A 15,309-nucleotide genomic window follows, 5' to 3' on the forward strand; every position below is an offset into this window, starting at 1 on the left:
TAAAGGCATTAGTATTAGTTTAGTCGCCCTCCCCCGAGAAAGAATTAATGTAAGGTAAAAGGTTGCAATGAAAGTATTGAGGTGGTCATTGTAGGTTGTGAATGCAACGTATGTCGAAGGTTTAAGGTAGCGACTGCGTATCTTACCCAAGCCAACATATTTGTGTGTATCGTGTCCAAAAGCTCAAGACATGCATACTCTACATTATCACGCGTGAAGAACTCTGTGGTGGGTACTAGTTCATGATGCGGGAAAAAGTGATGGCACGAGCTGCGAAGGCAAAAGGTCATGTGGCTACTCGTCGATAGCTCGTGTTCGAGAAGGACTTGACATGTGAAGTAGATGCATTGGAGGAACAAGTGCCAGAGGCATGCGAAGCATTGCCAACGAAGGTCAAAGCAACCCAGGCACTGTCAGAGGGTACTCAGCGTCGTTCTCCTCCCGAATCACAAATGAAGGAGCGCACCGATGAACCTTCCAAAATGTGAGTGACTTCAACTGTGTCGTGATTTTGGTGTGTTGTGAGTGTCATCGAATGCCACCTGCTTGCAATGCTACAACACTCCAATGCTCCGAACAATGCTGGATTCACCAACTTTTCCTATGCCAACGCTCCAACTTTGTTATGTACTCCAACACTATGATTCTCTCCCCCCCCCCCTCGATCTGTGCCATGGATCAATGCTACGACTCCCCCCCCCCCATCTGAATTTGCACTACGAACAATGCTATGGCTCCCCCCTGGGTTAATTTGCGCTATGGATCAATGCAACGGGCTCGCAACGGGCCCCCCGCCTCCCCCCCCGAATCTATTGGGTCCCCGCGCTTGTGTAAGGCTCGAATATGTACCCCCACACAACCAGTCGAATAACACATGTTTTCCATCTTGAGAGGCATCAAAAGACCAAGAGGCAGACCCAAAAAAGCAACAACCTCAAAAGCAAGAGCGACCAAAGTTTTCGAGGTCAACGTCACAATAGGGGTGGGTGGTGCAGACATCGACATCGTTATGCTCAACGATGTGGGCAAATTCTTGCATGAGGCATGCCATGCTAGCCTTTGTTCTTCCAAGAGGGGGGGCACACTGTTTCACCTCCATTTACAGATGGTTTGCCACATAACCGCACGCAACATCCAAGGTGTCAACAAACTCATCCAAAGGTACAGAGGTTGGTACAATGGCCAATTGCGGGGTGATTATATGCAAGAGCTTGAAGCAAAAGAACTCACACTTCCACGGAACGTTTGGGTACTACATGAAGGACTACAGCAAACCTCACTTCCAAACCACTTACAAAAACATTGAACCAGAGGACATCAACATCAACATGGACATGTATGCAAAATACAATGCAGAGGACATCCGGAGTCGTGTTTGCTTAACAAGCTCGAACATATTTGAATGGGTGTTCATGTATTCGAAGAACAAGCTCCCGATTGGTCGCAATACTCGACAGGTGCATTGTTCACATGCTTCGCACCGAGAAGTACTACCCCTCTACCTCATGGGTGACCCTCTATCAAGGACGAGGCATGGACTACTCCCATACATATTCCTTGTGGTGCACCATGGTGACACCCACGACAGTCACACTTTCAGATGTGGGCAGTATTTTCTTTGCTTTTGACATCCCCACCACACAACCACGATTGGACTTGCACTTGCGAGGTACCTAGCGAGCCACTCCTCATTACTTTGACATCAATCCAACCAGATCCCCCATTACTACGCGCATCGCCTCACCTATCGATGTTCCTAGTCCTATCAGCTCCAATGATGCTAGTCTGGTGCTAAAGGCCGCAGTAGACACTCCAAGCTCCAGTGTCGATATGCCTTTTGTGTGTCCACACAACCCCGATCGTCGTACAGGAAAAAAGGCTGCCGTACTATAGCCTCCCAATGATAACGATGACACACCACCCCAAATTCGCTATTTTATACCTTTGATGTCTTGTGCGACGAAAGGGATCCATATTGCGTAGCGACACTAGCTTGCATTGTGCTACTTTCCATTTTTGTTTTCTATAATGCGCAAGCATCATCTCCCCCCCCCTTAATATTTTTCAGAAAAGCAAATTTTATTTTTTGGCATGTGAATTTTCTATGCACAAAATAAAAAATACCGGTGTCTTCGGTCCTGCGATCGAGTCAACCCGCTACGATTTTTTGAGCATAATATACCCATAATGTAATAAGCACTTAAGTAGAAGCAGATATGTATATAGAAAACCAAAATTAGCACTTAGGTATTGGCTCAAGCAGATATCTTAGCAAATTAAAACAGGGCCTCAATGCAAGATGCAAAATCGGGCACTAGGAAGAGGTGATAACAAAATTGGGCTCAAGGCTCTTGGCCAAGTCCTCGAAGCCATTGGCAAGCTACACCTCATCCAAGCTCGTCTAGAATGAGCCATCACCTGCCTGGGCCATGGTTTGCAGGATGTGTTTGAAAGGGTCATTGCCCAACATGATGGTGTACACCACCAGCCTCACGTCCTGTTGCTTCATCCACCCCACCAAGTACACAGGATCCACACTGCCATTGTTGCCCCGTCGCTCAAAAACACCACCACCAAGTTCTTGTTCACCATCTCCGCACCTCGCATGGATTCCGCGAGTACCTCCTCCACCCTCTGCAACCCTGCCGAGTAGGTCATGCCCCCTGAAGCTCCATACCTCAGTAGCCCATCCACAGTGGCCTCCATCAGCTCCTGCAGCTTTGTGGCCACAACCACTATGTAATCAAAGAGAACCAATGATGACATGTGCTTCACGGCCTGTAGGCTTATCGCGTACAAGCGGATCTTGATGAACTACACCATAGCCTCGTACACGCAGCCTAACCTGTTAGCATGCCCATTGTTCACGAATTTTGACAAGCTCAGGGATATACACCATCAAGCAACGGGAAAGAGAGATGGGGACCTCTCAAAAGAATGAGAAAGTACAAACCCAAGAGAGAGAACATACTGTCATAAATGCAGGGGTGACCATAGTCCCTGCTGTCCATGGAGCCTAACTTGTCAATCACAAAAATTACATTGTGCGGAGCGTGCTTCCAGTGATCACAAGCAAAGTGATGTCCATCCTCCATCACATACCCACTGCTTGATCCTCCCAACTGCATGCCCCCCTTCTTGGCATGGGCATGCCAGAGCTTCTCTGTACAATAAGACCTCCCTGCGCCAGTTGAAGATCCCTACGCCAAATGCTCGTCAAACCTGCAGACATGACCATCAAGGCTTGTTCTGCTTCTTCACATGGGTCCAGAAATCGGATGTAATGCCAGTATGCCTTGTGGGTCAACTCATCAAGGAGCACATCCCTTCCCAGCCCAGAGCATTTCGAGCTGGTTGCCATGTGCCTAGCTCCATTGAACAACTTCTGTTTGCAACACCCTCCAGTTTCACCTGGACATGGCACCAAATGAGTATGTCCTCTTGTCATGCTTGTGATTACTACTGTTAGCTTCCTTTTGAGCATGGAGGTTTACATAAGATGGTGCATGGCAACTAAGATGAAGTTTGTGTCTAAAGAAGAAGACATCAACATACACGATCGGAAATATGCACGCAGAGTCCAGCAAGGCTGAGATGTGCATGATGCACTGCAAGGCCATTCCTCACATCATAGAAATGCACTGCATTCTTGTTGGTATGAGGGCCGCCATGGCACCTTTCCAATGGACGAATCAGTATATGCAGCAGGCTTTACATTGTTTGGATTGTGTTGACACATATTCATAGTCAAAATTCCCCCTTTTGATATGGAAGCTGCGTGTCTGTTTGCACATGGCACACCCTGACCCCTACATACAGCACTACATAGGGCAGAATTTTTCATGGCAGGCATGCCTTTCATGGTCACCCCACTCCAAGGGAAACACACAATCATTGTTGCAAGAGGGTAGTCCACACTTCATGCCACATATGTGATGTCGAGAATTGCAACGATGGTCACCTTCATGGTGGACCCTTAAGGAGCAAGTCTTACTGCAATTGGACGCCTTTGCAGAGAGTACACAAGGTTTGCCACAGGTGTGCTTTCGGCGCTTGCAATCACCATGCCCAGCAGGGTCATTGCATGTGAGTACCATCCAGCCATGATCAAGCTGGTCAAACATTTGCTCTTTATATTCCTCAACACAAAAGGTGCATTCTTCTCTGCAACTGTGGCGTCCTAGGCAAGAGTGATCAGAGGTATGCCCTTTCTCTAGGATGCATTTCAAAAAGCAACTCTCGCATTTGCAAGAACAGAGGACAAGCTTGTTTTTCATCTCAGATAGTCAGGCAAGCATTTCCAGTTGTAGCTTCTGGAGATCACTATCTTTTGAAAAATCTTAAGTATTGACTTGTAACCATGCAAGCACCCTATTTCTCCTCATCTCAACCACACCAGCTAGGAAGCTTACATATGATGATAACCAACTCTCATCAGTTCCTTTGTGTTGGAAAACTCTGGCAAATGCCTCCTTTAAGGGGTTCAGTATAACTCCCACGGCCTCATTCGATTCTGCTGCAGGCTCCAGACCCGCATCCGTAATTGTTAGAGTCTGCTGACCTGCTGCTACATGTATGGGCTCATCTTTCAACTCCTCCTGACTATCAAAGTTCACAAGCGCCATTCCATCCAAGCAGTTGCCAAGCCTAAGAGCACTTTCTAGATGCACTCTGATCACGCTGAGCCTCATGGCTATTCGCTTTGAATCTATAGGAGCCCAATCTCTTGCACTTATTTGGGCAACCACTAGCTTCAAGTCTAGCATAAAGCTGCAGCCAGTATTGTGTGTGGGAAATAGTTTTTCAATCGTTTCTCCAATGTCAGAAATGCTGTCATGAAACTCAGGGCGTTGGAAGGGGGGCATTGCTGCAATCTCTACCTCCCCCCCATACATAGTGGTAAGGAAGTTCTCCTTGAACTTGTTGCACATCTGGTGGATCTTTTCACAAAACTCAACCTTGAGATCCTCCACATCCGAAGCATCAACACCCTTGATGGACATATAGCTCCTTCGGACTAGAAATCCCACCTCAAGATCGCCCGATCAGTAGCCCATGGCCTCACCTACCTTCACCGCGAATGTGCACACCCAATAGATAGACATGAAGACATGAGGAAAGGACATGCACTTCAAAATGGGGAAATCAATTGTTTTTCAGTGCCTTAGAAGTGAATCCTTGTTAAAGTGTGCACAGTAACTCCTTGTTACAGTGTGCATATAGTAATCAGACCATGGAAGAAAGCAAGGGAATAGAGCAAGCTACCTTCTTGTTGAATATGGTCACATTGCTGATAGCAGCATTCAGGATGGAAAGGAGCATGTCCTTCTGCTCACGTCACTCAAAACTTCCCAGGCCTTCAAAATATAGCAATGCATACATGCAATCAGGTTCACAAATGGCAGTCATCCACACCCCATCTGTGCACCTAGGCTCCTGCTACATCCAGCAAAGAACCAGCCAAGTGATTAAGAAGGCAAGACTTTCTACTGCTTTGCTTGCACATGGAGGATATCACTTTAAAATGCCGTTTCCAATCAGTAAGAACTAGGTCTTTGCTAGGAACAAACTCCATCCACACAAGCTCTTTGCTTCCTGCAAACTGTGATAGCTGAATTTCAATGCCTGTCCAGTCCATACACTGAAAAGACTTGTCAAGGTGGAAGGCCTTGAGTGAACTAAGGCCCCGATCATACATGGCCATGAACCTTGAGGCCTCATCATACACCAACAAATCAAAACCCCTCTTATATTGCCTCATAGGATTTCTCCCAATTAGAGAAACTCTGAGCCTTGGGCATAGATAAATGTGCAAGTCTGACTTATCTTTAGCTACCACAAACTGTAACACTTGTCCTCCCTTGAGTAGCACTACCTTGCTAAGAACCTCCTGGCTTGGGTCAAGAACCGCTAACTCCAATGGCTTGCTGCAGGAAGGAACCACTACATGACTTGATGTTTGGTCATTCATTAGTTGGTCCAAGTCTCTCTTATCTGCTATCAACTCAACAGCTGTCCATGTGACCATTTCTTTTTTAATCTCTTCAATGTCATAGTTTAGAGTCATCCTAGTAGATGATGAACTACCCCATGGGATCCATGTAGAAAATTTGGAGAAACCTTTATTCGAGAAGCCTTTCAATCTCACTCTCAACCTGCCCTCCTGAGACTGTGTCGAGATTGACACCTGCTGCTTCATTGCTTGTAGCAAGCTGGAAAAATCCTTTTTTGTAGCCTCGTTCCTGAGCGATCTCTCCATCTTGCTACCAATGAGTGCGTGTATGTCTTGCTTTACCATGGTTCCTATCACATCCAATAGTCCATCCCATACAAGGCCAAGGCTGTAGACATGATCTTATTGTGCATAGATGCAGATGATGGATCTGAGGGGGGCTTCATGAGGTGCTCTATTATCAAGGAAAAGCCTTCATCTTTGATGTCCTTTTTAAAGTTAGCTTTAGACCATGTCTTCACATCTGAGGTTAAAAGAGTTGTGACAAACTTCTCACTCAATGTAAGTTTAGCACCAAGCTTTTCCACTAAATAGCTGGCTGCCATCATCTGTTTCTCCAAGGACGGAGGCAATTTTTTATCCAAGAGCCCATCCATCCACAATTTCATTGTAAACTTCCAAAAGCTATGGATGATCGGACAACATGTCTTCATCCATCCACTTGGCATCTAATGCCGTATAATTCTTGAATTTTACAAGATACCTATAAAACTCCTTGCCCTGAGGGCCTTTGCGTATAGTATGATACACAATCTGCCCTAGCTGCTGGTGGACGTCCTCCAGCTCATCCACTTTTGGTGGATCCTCTGATATTCTTTAGAAGACTCACATGGAATGCATTGTGAATCCTCCAATGCTCTAGCAATGCCAACCTATATGCAACCTCATTTATTCTTTCTGTAACCCTGAAAGGGCCATAATATATGGGAGATAACTTTGCATACACTTTCTATTTGCCTTTGAACTTACGGATCCTAGCTTTGTCGAACTTTAAAAGTACCCAATCCCCTTCCTTGAGATCTAGCTATCTTCTATGCTTATCTGCAGCTCTTTTATGTTTCTCTTTTGAGACGTTTCGATTGCTGTCCGGACTTGGCTGTAAGCTCTCTGGAGGTCTCTCACAAACTAATCAGCTGCAAATATTTCATCCTTGGTCCTCAAGATAGGTGGTAGAATCACCTTTCCATAAATGACCTCAAAGGGGGCTTTCCCTATAGAGCTATGTACTGTATTATTGTAAGCAAACTCTACCAATGGTACGTACTTTTCCCAATCTGAACCTTGGTCACCCACGTAGCATTTCAGCATATCCAACGTTGTAGAATTTGCTACTTCACTTTGACCATTTGTTTGGGGATGGAAAGAAGAAGAAAAATTCAGATTCGTCCCCATGTTATCAAATAAAGCTCTCCAGAATAGACTGGTCATTCTGGGATCTCGATCACTGACAATGGACTTAGGCAAACCATGGTGCTTAAAGATGTGTGCCATGAAAAGCTTAGCCATATTATCTACCTTTATGGTTTTGCGAACCGGAATGAAATGATTGCTTGCTGAATCTATAAATGATAGTCCAAATCCCATCATTCCCTGACTTTGATCTTGGCAAATCAAAAAAGAAGTCCATTGTAATACTTTCCCATGGTGCTTGAGGCACGGGAAGAGGCATAAGTAGGCCAGGTGCCTTCTGTCTATCGTACTTTACTTTCTGACACGTAAGGCATTCAGTAACAAACTGATGTATATCTTTCCGCATCCCTGGCCAAAAGAAATACCTCTCTAGTGCTAGAGTTGTTGTTGTAATTCCTCTATGTCTAGCATAGGGAGGTGCATGGCATTCCTCCAAAATCTTTTTCCTCATCTCCTGGGTGATGCATAGGCAGTCTCATTAGATATGCATCTTTCAGGGAATAGTGACTGGTGGACTGCCCCTCTTGCATTTGTTGTAAAATCTTGCCAAAATCTGCATCATTAGCATATTGCTCCCTCATGCCTTCCAGGTCCTGATGATAGGCAATAGTCACATTATTGACCTGGGGTCTTCGAGACAAGGCATCTACCACTCTGTTCCGAATTCCTGGGGTATGGACAATCTAAAAATGATACATTGACAGCATATTTGCCCATTTCATATTCTTCTCGGAAAGTTTTGTCTGAGTTAGAAAATATCTTAGACTTTGATGATCTATTTTATTAGTAAAATCTACACCCAAAAGATAGTGCTTCCATGTGTTCACACCATGAACTACAGCCAACAATTCTTTTTCATAGATTCCCAGATATCTTTCAGCATCACGCAATCTGCGGCTCTCGTATGCTACTACATGTCCATTCTGATGTAATGCAACCCCAACACCATCTCCACAAGCATTGCAATCAACATCAAAAGGTTGATAAAGATCCGGGACTACAAGAATAGGCTTTGTAGTCAACTTCTCCTTGAGTGCATTAAATGCTTTCTTTTGGGATATTCCCCATGTGAAGGCTGCATTTTTCTTAGTAAGGTCATGTAATGGAGCTGTGATATCAGCAAAATGCCTGACAAATCTCCCATAGTAGGAGCAAAGTCCCAAAAAACTACGAACTTCATGCATAGTTTTCTACTTAGGCCATTCTTGGATTGCTCGGATCTTTGCAGGATCCATCTGAAGCCGATGATTTCGAAGTTCTTGAAATACCAAAGCAAGATGTTCCCTGTGCTCTTCTTCCGTCTTTCAAAAGACTACGATATCATCAAAGAAAGTATCCGTGAAATGCCTGTACTTTCGGAAGATACGATCCATCATTCTATTGAATATGGATGGAGCATTTGTCAACCCAAAAGGCATCACTAAGTATCCATACAACCCGAATGTAGTGCGAAAAGTTGTCTTATGCACATCTTGCGATTGCATCATGACTTGATGATAGCCACTCTTCAAGTCTATCCTGTTGAAAACTGTTGCTCCTCTGAGCTGGTCAAGCACATCATCTATGCGTGGTATCGAAAATCTATTTTTGATGGTCATCTTATTTAATGCACGATAATCAATGCGCATTTGAAAAAAACCATGTTTCTTCTATACTAGAACTACTGGTGAGCAAAAAGGAGACGAGCTGGGTTGAATCAACCCTTTGGACAACAAGTCCTGTACCTAAGCCATAATCTCCTCTCTCTGAGTCGCACTGACTCTATAAGGTGGTCTATTTGGTGGCTCACTACCAGGCATTAACTCTATCCGATGATCTTTTGGTCTCTCTAGGGGTAACTCCCCTGGCAAAGCATCGGAAAAGCAATCGTTAAAGTTTACAAGAAACTGAAATTTATCTTTGTCTGCATCATTCATTTCAGCATGCATATCATTTTCTTTTCTTTTACAAAAACCATGAACGTAGAAATTGCATACTTTATTGCTTTACCACATGTAACATCAGATACAATGAGGATAGTCTCCCCTTTATTCTTGGCAACTAAACGCTAGTTTTTCCTCCTATTAATAAAACTCAACACCCTCTCAGGGTATTCTATTGTTACTTCCTTTCGATGGAACCACGGTGTAACAAATACAATATTATGCTGCTTGAGAGGAGAGATTAAGAAGTCCTCCTGATCTACATAGCTCTGTACATGGACACGAAGCTTTCCAATCAAAGGAGTAACTTGCACTGGATTCCCTTGGAACATTTGATCAGCATCAAGAGCTCTACCTAGCTCTTCAGTTTTTATCCCTAATCTCAGGGCTAAATCTTCATGTATGAAATTGTCTGTAGACCTAGATCAAAGAGGATTAATAATTGCTGATCTCTTATCTTTTCCCATGATAGCAAAAGCTCTTTTTCCTTTGGGTCTGAGGTACTCCCCAAAACATCTGGGGCTGCTCCCACCATTGGCCTCGATGGTACTTGTGGCTTTTTCTGCTCCTTAGAACCCGAAGGCTTCTCAGGGCACTGGGCAGCCATATGCCCTTCTTTCCCACATTTAAAGAATTTCCCATCTCTGCGAAATTCAGCTATCTATTCAGGAGTGAATGGGGATTTGCCTTTATACGACTTTGAAAACTGAGTACCTCTCGGCTTCTGAGGTTGAAACCCTTTCTTTTCAACCTTGGGATACTCTTTCTTTTCTGATTTTGAAAAATTAGTTTTCTTTCTTGCAGCACGTCTTGCATGCAAGGATAGTACCGTGGATGGATCTTGTAACGGCACAAGACTAGTTACTGAAGCTGAATGCATAAGGTCTTGAATGCTCTTTGCCCCCAAAGCATTCACTACTGCCTAAATTCTTAGACTGAGACCTGCTCTGTACTTTCTCATTTGGGTTCCTTTAAAGACCTTTTTGAAAGGTGCAATCTGCAAATAAGCATCCCAAAACTTTTGGTTGTACACAACCACTGTATCTCCTACATCCATATGCAAACTGCCCCAATCTTGAAGAACATGATCTCTAAACTGTTTAGGCATAACCTTCTGGTAGAAGGCTTTCATCCTTCCACCTCTTTAGGGCTGACCCATTTGTGGTCTGTGCACTCCACCATGCACTAGTTGTCGCTGTCAAGTGCAAACTGACCATTTTTAACTTGGAGGATTCTGAAAACTTTTCTGTACCGAATGCAGCATCAAACTGCCTGATGAACTGTAATGCTTTGTCTGTATGACCATATTGTCCATTATAGGTCATAAACTTGACAGATTTACCTCCCTCTTTGAATTCCTTGGTCTCTCTAGAAGACTTACTCTTCCTAGACTTCTTGTGTTTCCTTCTTTTCCTGGATGGTTTATCTGATAAATAAGAAGATACAGAAGTCGAGCTCGAGGTAGATGTGGTGAAGGACTGGGAGATCGGTGATGATGCCTCGATCTCTTCCTACTATGAGACTGTCCCCTATAAGATCTCTCTCTCTCTGGCTGTACACGAGAGTGTGCCTCTAGCATTGGCACATCATAAGCTACATTAGGCATATTTTCTACTTGAAACAAATGCTGAGCTCTTGGATCCCTTTTGAGATTTTCCATCTCTTGCATCCGAGTGCGTACCATCTGCTCAAATTCTTGCTAATTTTGTGTCATCCTACTTCAACATGTATCCACTTGCTTGGTACTATTTCTTTTTGTTTTTCAATAGTATGCTTATTAAGAAATGAAATGTTTTCCTACTGTTCAGTTACAGAGACAATGGGGACTAGGTCTAGCATTTGAGGGTGGACCCCCTTGCTTGGGGTTATGGGAATTAGTGACCCATAAGAGTGATGGCCTCTCTTTGAGAGGGACATCTGGAAACCACACCCCACCTGAGTACCCAAACATGGGACCAATCAAATGCACAGATTGCATACCGACCTAGGAACCATTCAAGAGAATGTTCCCTGAGTTTTGGGTGTGGGCCTGGCAGCATGCCAAGAGTACTGGAGATACAAGATAAGACGACAAAAAAATGAGCTCAATATGGCTCAACTATGACCTTAGAGTATGTCAATAGATAGTCCAAGTTGTTAGGAACCCGTGGGTGCGATCAAATTTGAATTCTAACAACTTTGAAATTTTAGGGTTTTTGGGAGTGACACGTGGTAGTTGACACGTGGCACACTGCCACATGGAATCTGAGCTGGCAGGTCAGTCCACCTGTCCCACACATGTGGCAACATGCAGGTTGTGGGCTGTCCTCTTTGGGACTGCAGCCCACCAAAAATCTGGGACAAGTGTCCACCTTCCACTCTAGGCCTGGGCGGGGGGGACGCTGAGCCTCTAAAAGAAGGCCTCTCCCCTTCATTCTCTACATGAAAATTCGTCACTTTTCTTCTCCCTCCTTTTGGATGATGCAGCAGAACCTCTCCAGCTCCTTGGGTGCAGCCAGCTTCTCCCCAGGCCATTCTCTCACCTCAGCAGCACTTTCTCTCTCTACAACAGGACATTCTCTCTCTACAGTTCCAGCCCCTCCTCTCCAAAAATCTGCCCCCTCTCAGCTCTTCTGGAACAACAGTAGCATCCTCTCTCCTTCTCCTGGCCTGGAGTAGCCACAGCCCCTTTCTCTCTCCTGTCGTAGTCTTTCTCTCTCTACTGTAGAATTTCTCTCTCTATTGTTCCAGCCCATTTCCCTTGGAGAAATCTACCTTTCTATACACCTCTGGAACAGCAGCAACTCCTCTCTTACATCCCCTCCCTTGGGATCAGCATTGGCACTCTCTCTCTATAGCTATCACTCCATAAAGGCTTTCTCTCTAGCCTACAGGATGTTTTTCTAAGCTGTTTTCATTCCAGCCCCATTTCCACACTCTCCTCACCCAAGGTATCTTCAGAGGCATCAAGGACTCATCTATAAAAGGGTCAAGTCACGAAGGGAGCCTGTATTGTCAAGTTTATCTCATTTGCAGCACTATTTCATGTTGTTTCTACTATCTTTCTAGAAACTAGTGCTTGCCTCTAATGTTGGATGTAAGTGGTGATTGTCGCAGGCTTCTTCCTTGTGGATTGGGCAAGCCAAGAGTTGAAACCTGAACTTGAAGTCCTCCTTTTTGTTGCCTACCTTGTACATATGCTCTTGAGTCTTGTATCTATGTCCTAGGTTTTCACTAAGTTCATCAGTTTGGAAGGTGCATTGCACCTTAGTCTTGTATCTCCATTTTCAAGAATAAAGTGAGCCTGGATAAGGGGGGGGGCCGTCTTGGCCCCTCAATCATATTGCATTTTCCAATGATGTGACTTTGTGTTTAAGCTGTAGAAGTCTTAATTCCATCTTAATTGCAAACTCTTAAGTTCAAGTATATGTGTTTGGCAACTTGCAATCATTTCATTCAAACGCCTCTGCAAAATCTGTTGTCTGAATTGATAGAAAGCACCAAGTAGTTTACATTGGTATTAGAGCTTAGGCAGTGGTCTTATACTCTGTGCTTTCTCTTGTTGAGTCTCTCCTTCATTGAGTCATCTTGTCATGATGGCAGCCAATGGTCCTCCTAACCTGCATGAGTTGAGTGCTCTCTTGTCAAGCATTGCTCAACAGGTTCAAGTGCTGGAAAGCAACCAAGCAGAAACTCATGACATAGGGCCCCAATCCCAAGGAAGAGGCCGTGCGGACAACACCAACTCCAACAAGGAGGGAAGATCATCCTCTTCTTCCCCTCCTCGAAGTAGACGGCATCATCGGAGTCCATCTCCTTTGAGACGTCCATGAAGACGAAGGTATGCAAAGCATAAGGTACCTCTTGGAGATAAGCTCTTCAAGTTTACCAAGTATAAGAGAGAGGACAAGCCCGAGGTCTTGCTGGCCTGGATCCGAGACCTTGAGTATTTCTTTAAGGGGGACGAGTACGAAGACAAGGTGAAGATCCGGTTTGCCATCCTGCACATGCAAGACTGTGCTTCACTCTGGTGGGCAGCTATGGTCAACACTGGACAGCAAGCCCACACCTGAAAGTGCTTCAAGAAGAACTTGATGAGGCACTTCCTGCCTAAGGAGTTTAAAAGAGATACAATGGTGCAGTGGGACATCCTCCGCCAACGCCAAGAAGAGAAAGTCAGTGAGTATGTTGATCGTTTTTGGGATACTTTGTTAAAAGTTCAAGCATTTAGTAAGAAGGATAAAAAAGAGTAGCAAAGGAAGTTCTTTGCTGGCCTACGGTATGTCGTTCAGCATGAGGTGGACATTGCCACTCCTACTTCTCTCGAAGACACCATCAACATCGCCTTGAAGGTGGAGAAGAAACAGTCTTTCTCCAACAAGCGGAACGACAGCAACAACAAGCGGAAGTCCCAGGGAACCTCTTCCAAGGAACAAAAGGGTAAGGAGACAGCAAAGGACACACCAAAAGAGCAAAAGTCAGCCAACCAGCCTCCTTTAAAGAAAGCAGCCCGCACTTTCAGCTCATTGTCTCCACAATAGAAGCAAAAGTATTACTCCGAAGGGTGGTGTTTCAAGTGTGGCGATCAAGGCCACAACTTCTACGAATGCCCTCAAGCTGCCAAAAACAGGGGAAACAAAGAGCAGCTGCAAATAAAAGACGGAGGGCGTTTGCAGTGAAAGAAGGCTAACGGGTCTTATTGAAATTTGAGAAAGCTCGGTTAAAAAAACCAAAGTGGGCAAAAAGCGCATCTACTTCAAGCTATCCTTTTGATATTATGGTCCTTTTCAGGTGTTGCAGGTAATAAATGATGTCTCAGTCCGATTGAGACTTCCAGAGCATTGGAAGATCCACAATGTCTTCCACATAAGCTTGGTGCAACCCTTCATTGGGGAACCACCTCAAGAGCCCACACTGGACGATGCACCTAAAGTAGAGGACACAGAGATCTTATTGATCCTAGAGCAAATTATTTTGCATAACTTCACTACGGGACGTCGAGGCACGACTTGCAAAAAGTACCTTTTGAAGTTCAAAGGGCTCCCATCCACCGCCGATGCCCAATGGGTGGACAGAGCTACATTTCAGGAGTGTCCTGAAATCCTGGATGCTTATGTGGAGGCATTTCAGTTGCGAACAACTGAATGAAAGACGGAGGGAATGTCATCCTGCTTCAACATGTATCCACTTGCTTGGTACTATTTCTTTTTGTCGAATGAAAGACGGAGGGAATGTCATCCTGCTTCAACATGTATCCACTTGCTTGGTACTATTTCTTTTTGTTTTTCAATAGTATGCTTATTAAGAAATGAAATATATTCCTACTGTCCAGTTACAGTGTCCAGTTACAGACAATGGGGACTAGGTCTAGCATTTGAGGGTGGACCCCCTTGCTTGGGGTTATGGGCAATAGTGACCCACAAGAGTGATGGCCTCTCTTTGAGAGGAACATCTGGAAACCACACCCCACCTGAGTACCCAAACATGGAACCAATCAAATGCATAGATTGCATATCGACCTAGGAACCATTCAAGAGAATGTTCCCTGAGCTTTGGGTGTGGGCCTGGTAGCATGCCAAGAGTAATGGAGATACAAGATAAGACGACAAACAAATGAGCTCAGTATGGCTCAATTATTACCTTAGAGTATGTCAATAGATAGTCTAAGATGTTAGGAACCCGTGGGTGCGATCAAAATTGAATTCTGACAACTTTAAAATTTTACGGTTTTTGGGAGTGACATGTGGCAGCTAACATGTGGCACACTGCCACATGGAATCTGAGCTGGCAGGTCAGTCCACCTGTCCCACACATGTGGCAACATGCATGGCAAGTGGCAGGGCATGCAGGCCAAGTGTCTGGCCCCAAATCTGGTAGATTTGGGGCAGGTTGTGGGCTGTCCTCTTTGGGACTGCAGCCCACCAAAAATCTGGGACAAGTGTCCACCGTCCACTCTAGGCTTGGGGGGAGAGTTGAGCCTATAAA

The 15,309-nt window shown here is 44.8% G+C and overlaps 1 protein-coding gene and 2 pseudogenes across 1 annotated transcript; all 3 read right to left on the bottom strand.

The window, feature by feature from the left end:
* Positions 1–2,314: 2,314 nt before the first annotated feature.
* On the bottom strand, positions 2,315–3,448 carry LOC147883418 (uncharacterized; annotated as a pseudogene).
* Positions 3,449–3,546: 98 nt separating this feature from the next.
* On the bottom strand, positions 3,547–5,003 carry LOC147883419 (uncharacterized; annotated as a pseudogene).
* Positions 5,004–5,428: 425 nt separating this feature from the next.
* Positions 5,429–6,298, bottom strand: LOC147883420 (uncharacterized). Its single transcript, XM_087399489.1, has one exon. The coding sequence runs from the start codon at positions 6,296–6,298 to the stop codon at positions 5,429–5,431; it is 870 nt and encodes a 289-aa protein (XP_087255615.1).
* Positions 6,299–15,309: the final 9,011 nt, after the last annotated feature.

Source organism: Dipteris shenzhenensis, chromosome 28 (assembly GCF_047967505.1).
Source record: "Dipteris shenzhenensis isolate YYH24624 ecotype China chromosome 28, Dip_SZ_1.0, whole genome shotgun sequence".
NCBI lineage: Eukaryota > Viridiplantae > Streptophyta > Polypodiopsida > Gleicheniales > Dipteridaceae > Dipteris > Dipteris shenzhenensis.

Excerpts from the sequence above, each read along its gene's own strand:
- LOC147883420 (XM_087399489.1), bottom strand. The coding sequence starts at position 6,298 with ATGGTAAAGCAAGACATACACGCACTCATTGGTAGCAAGATGGAGAGA.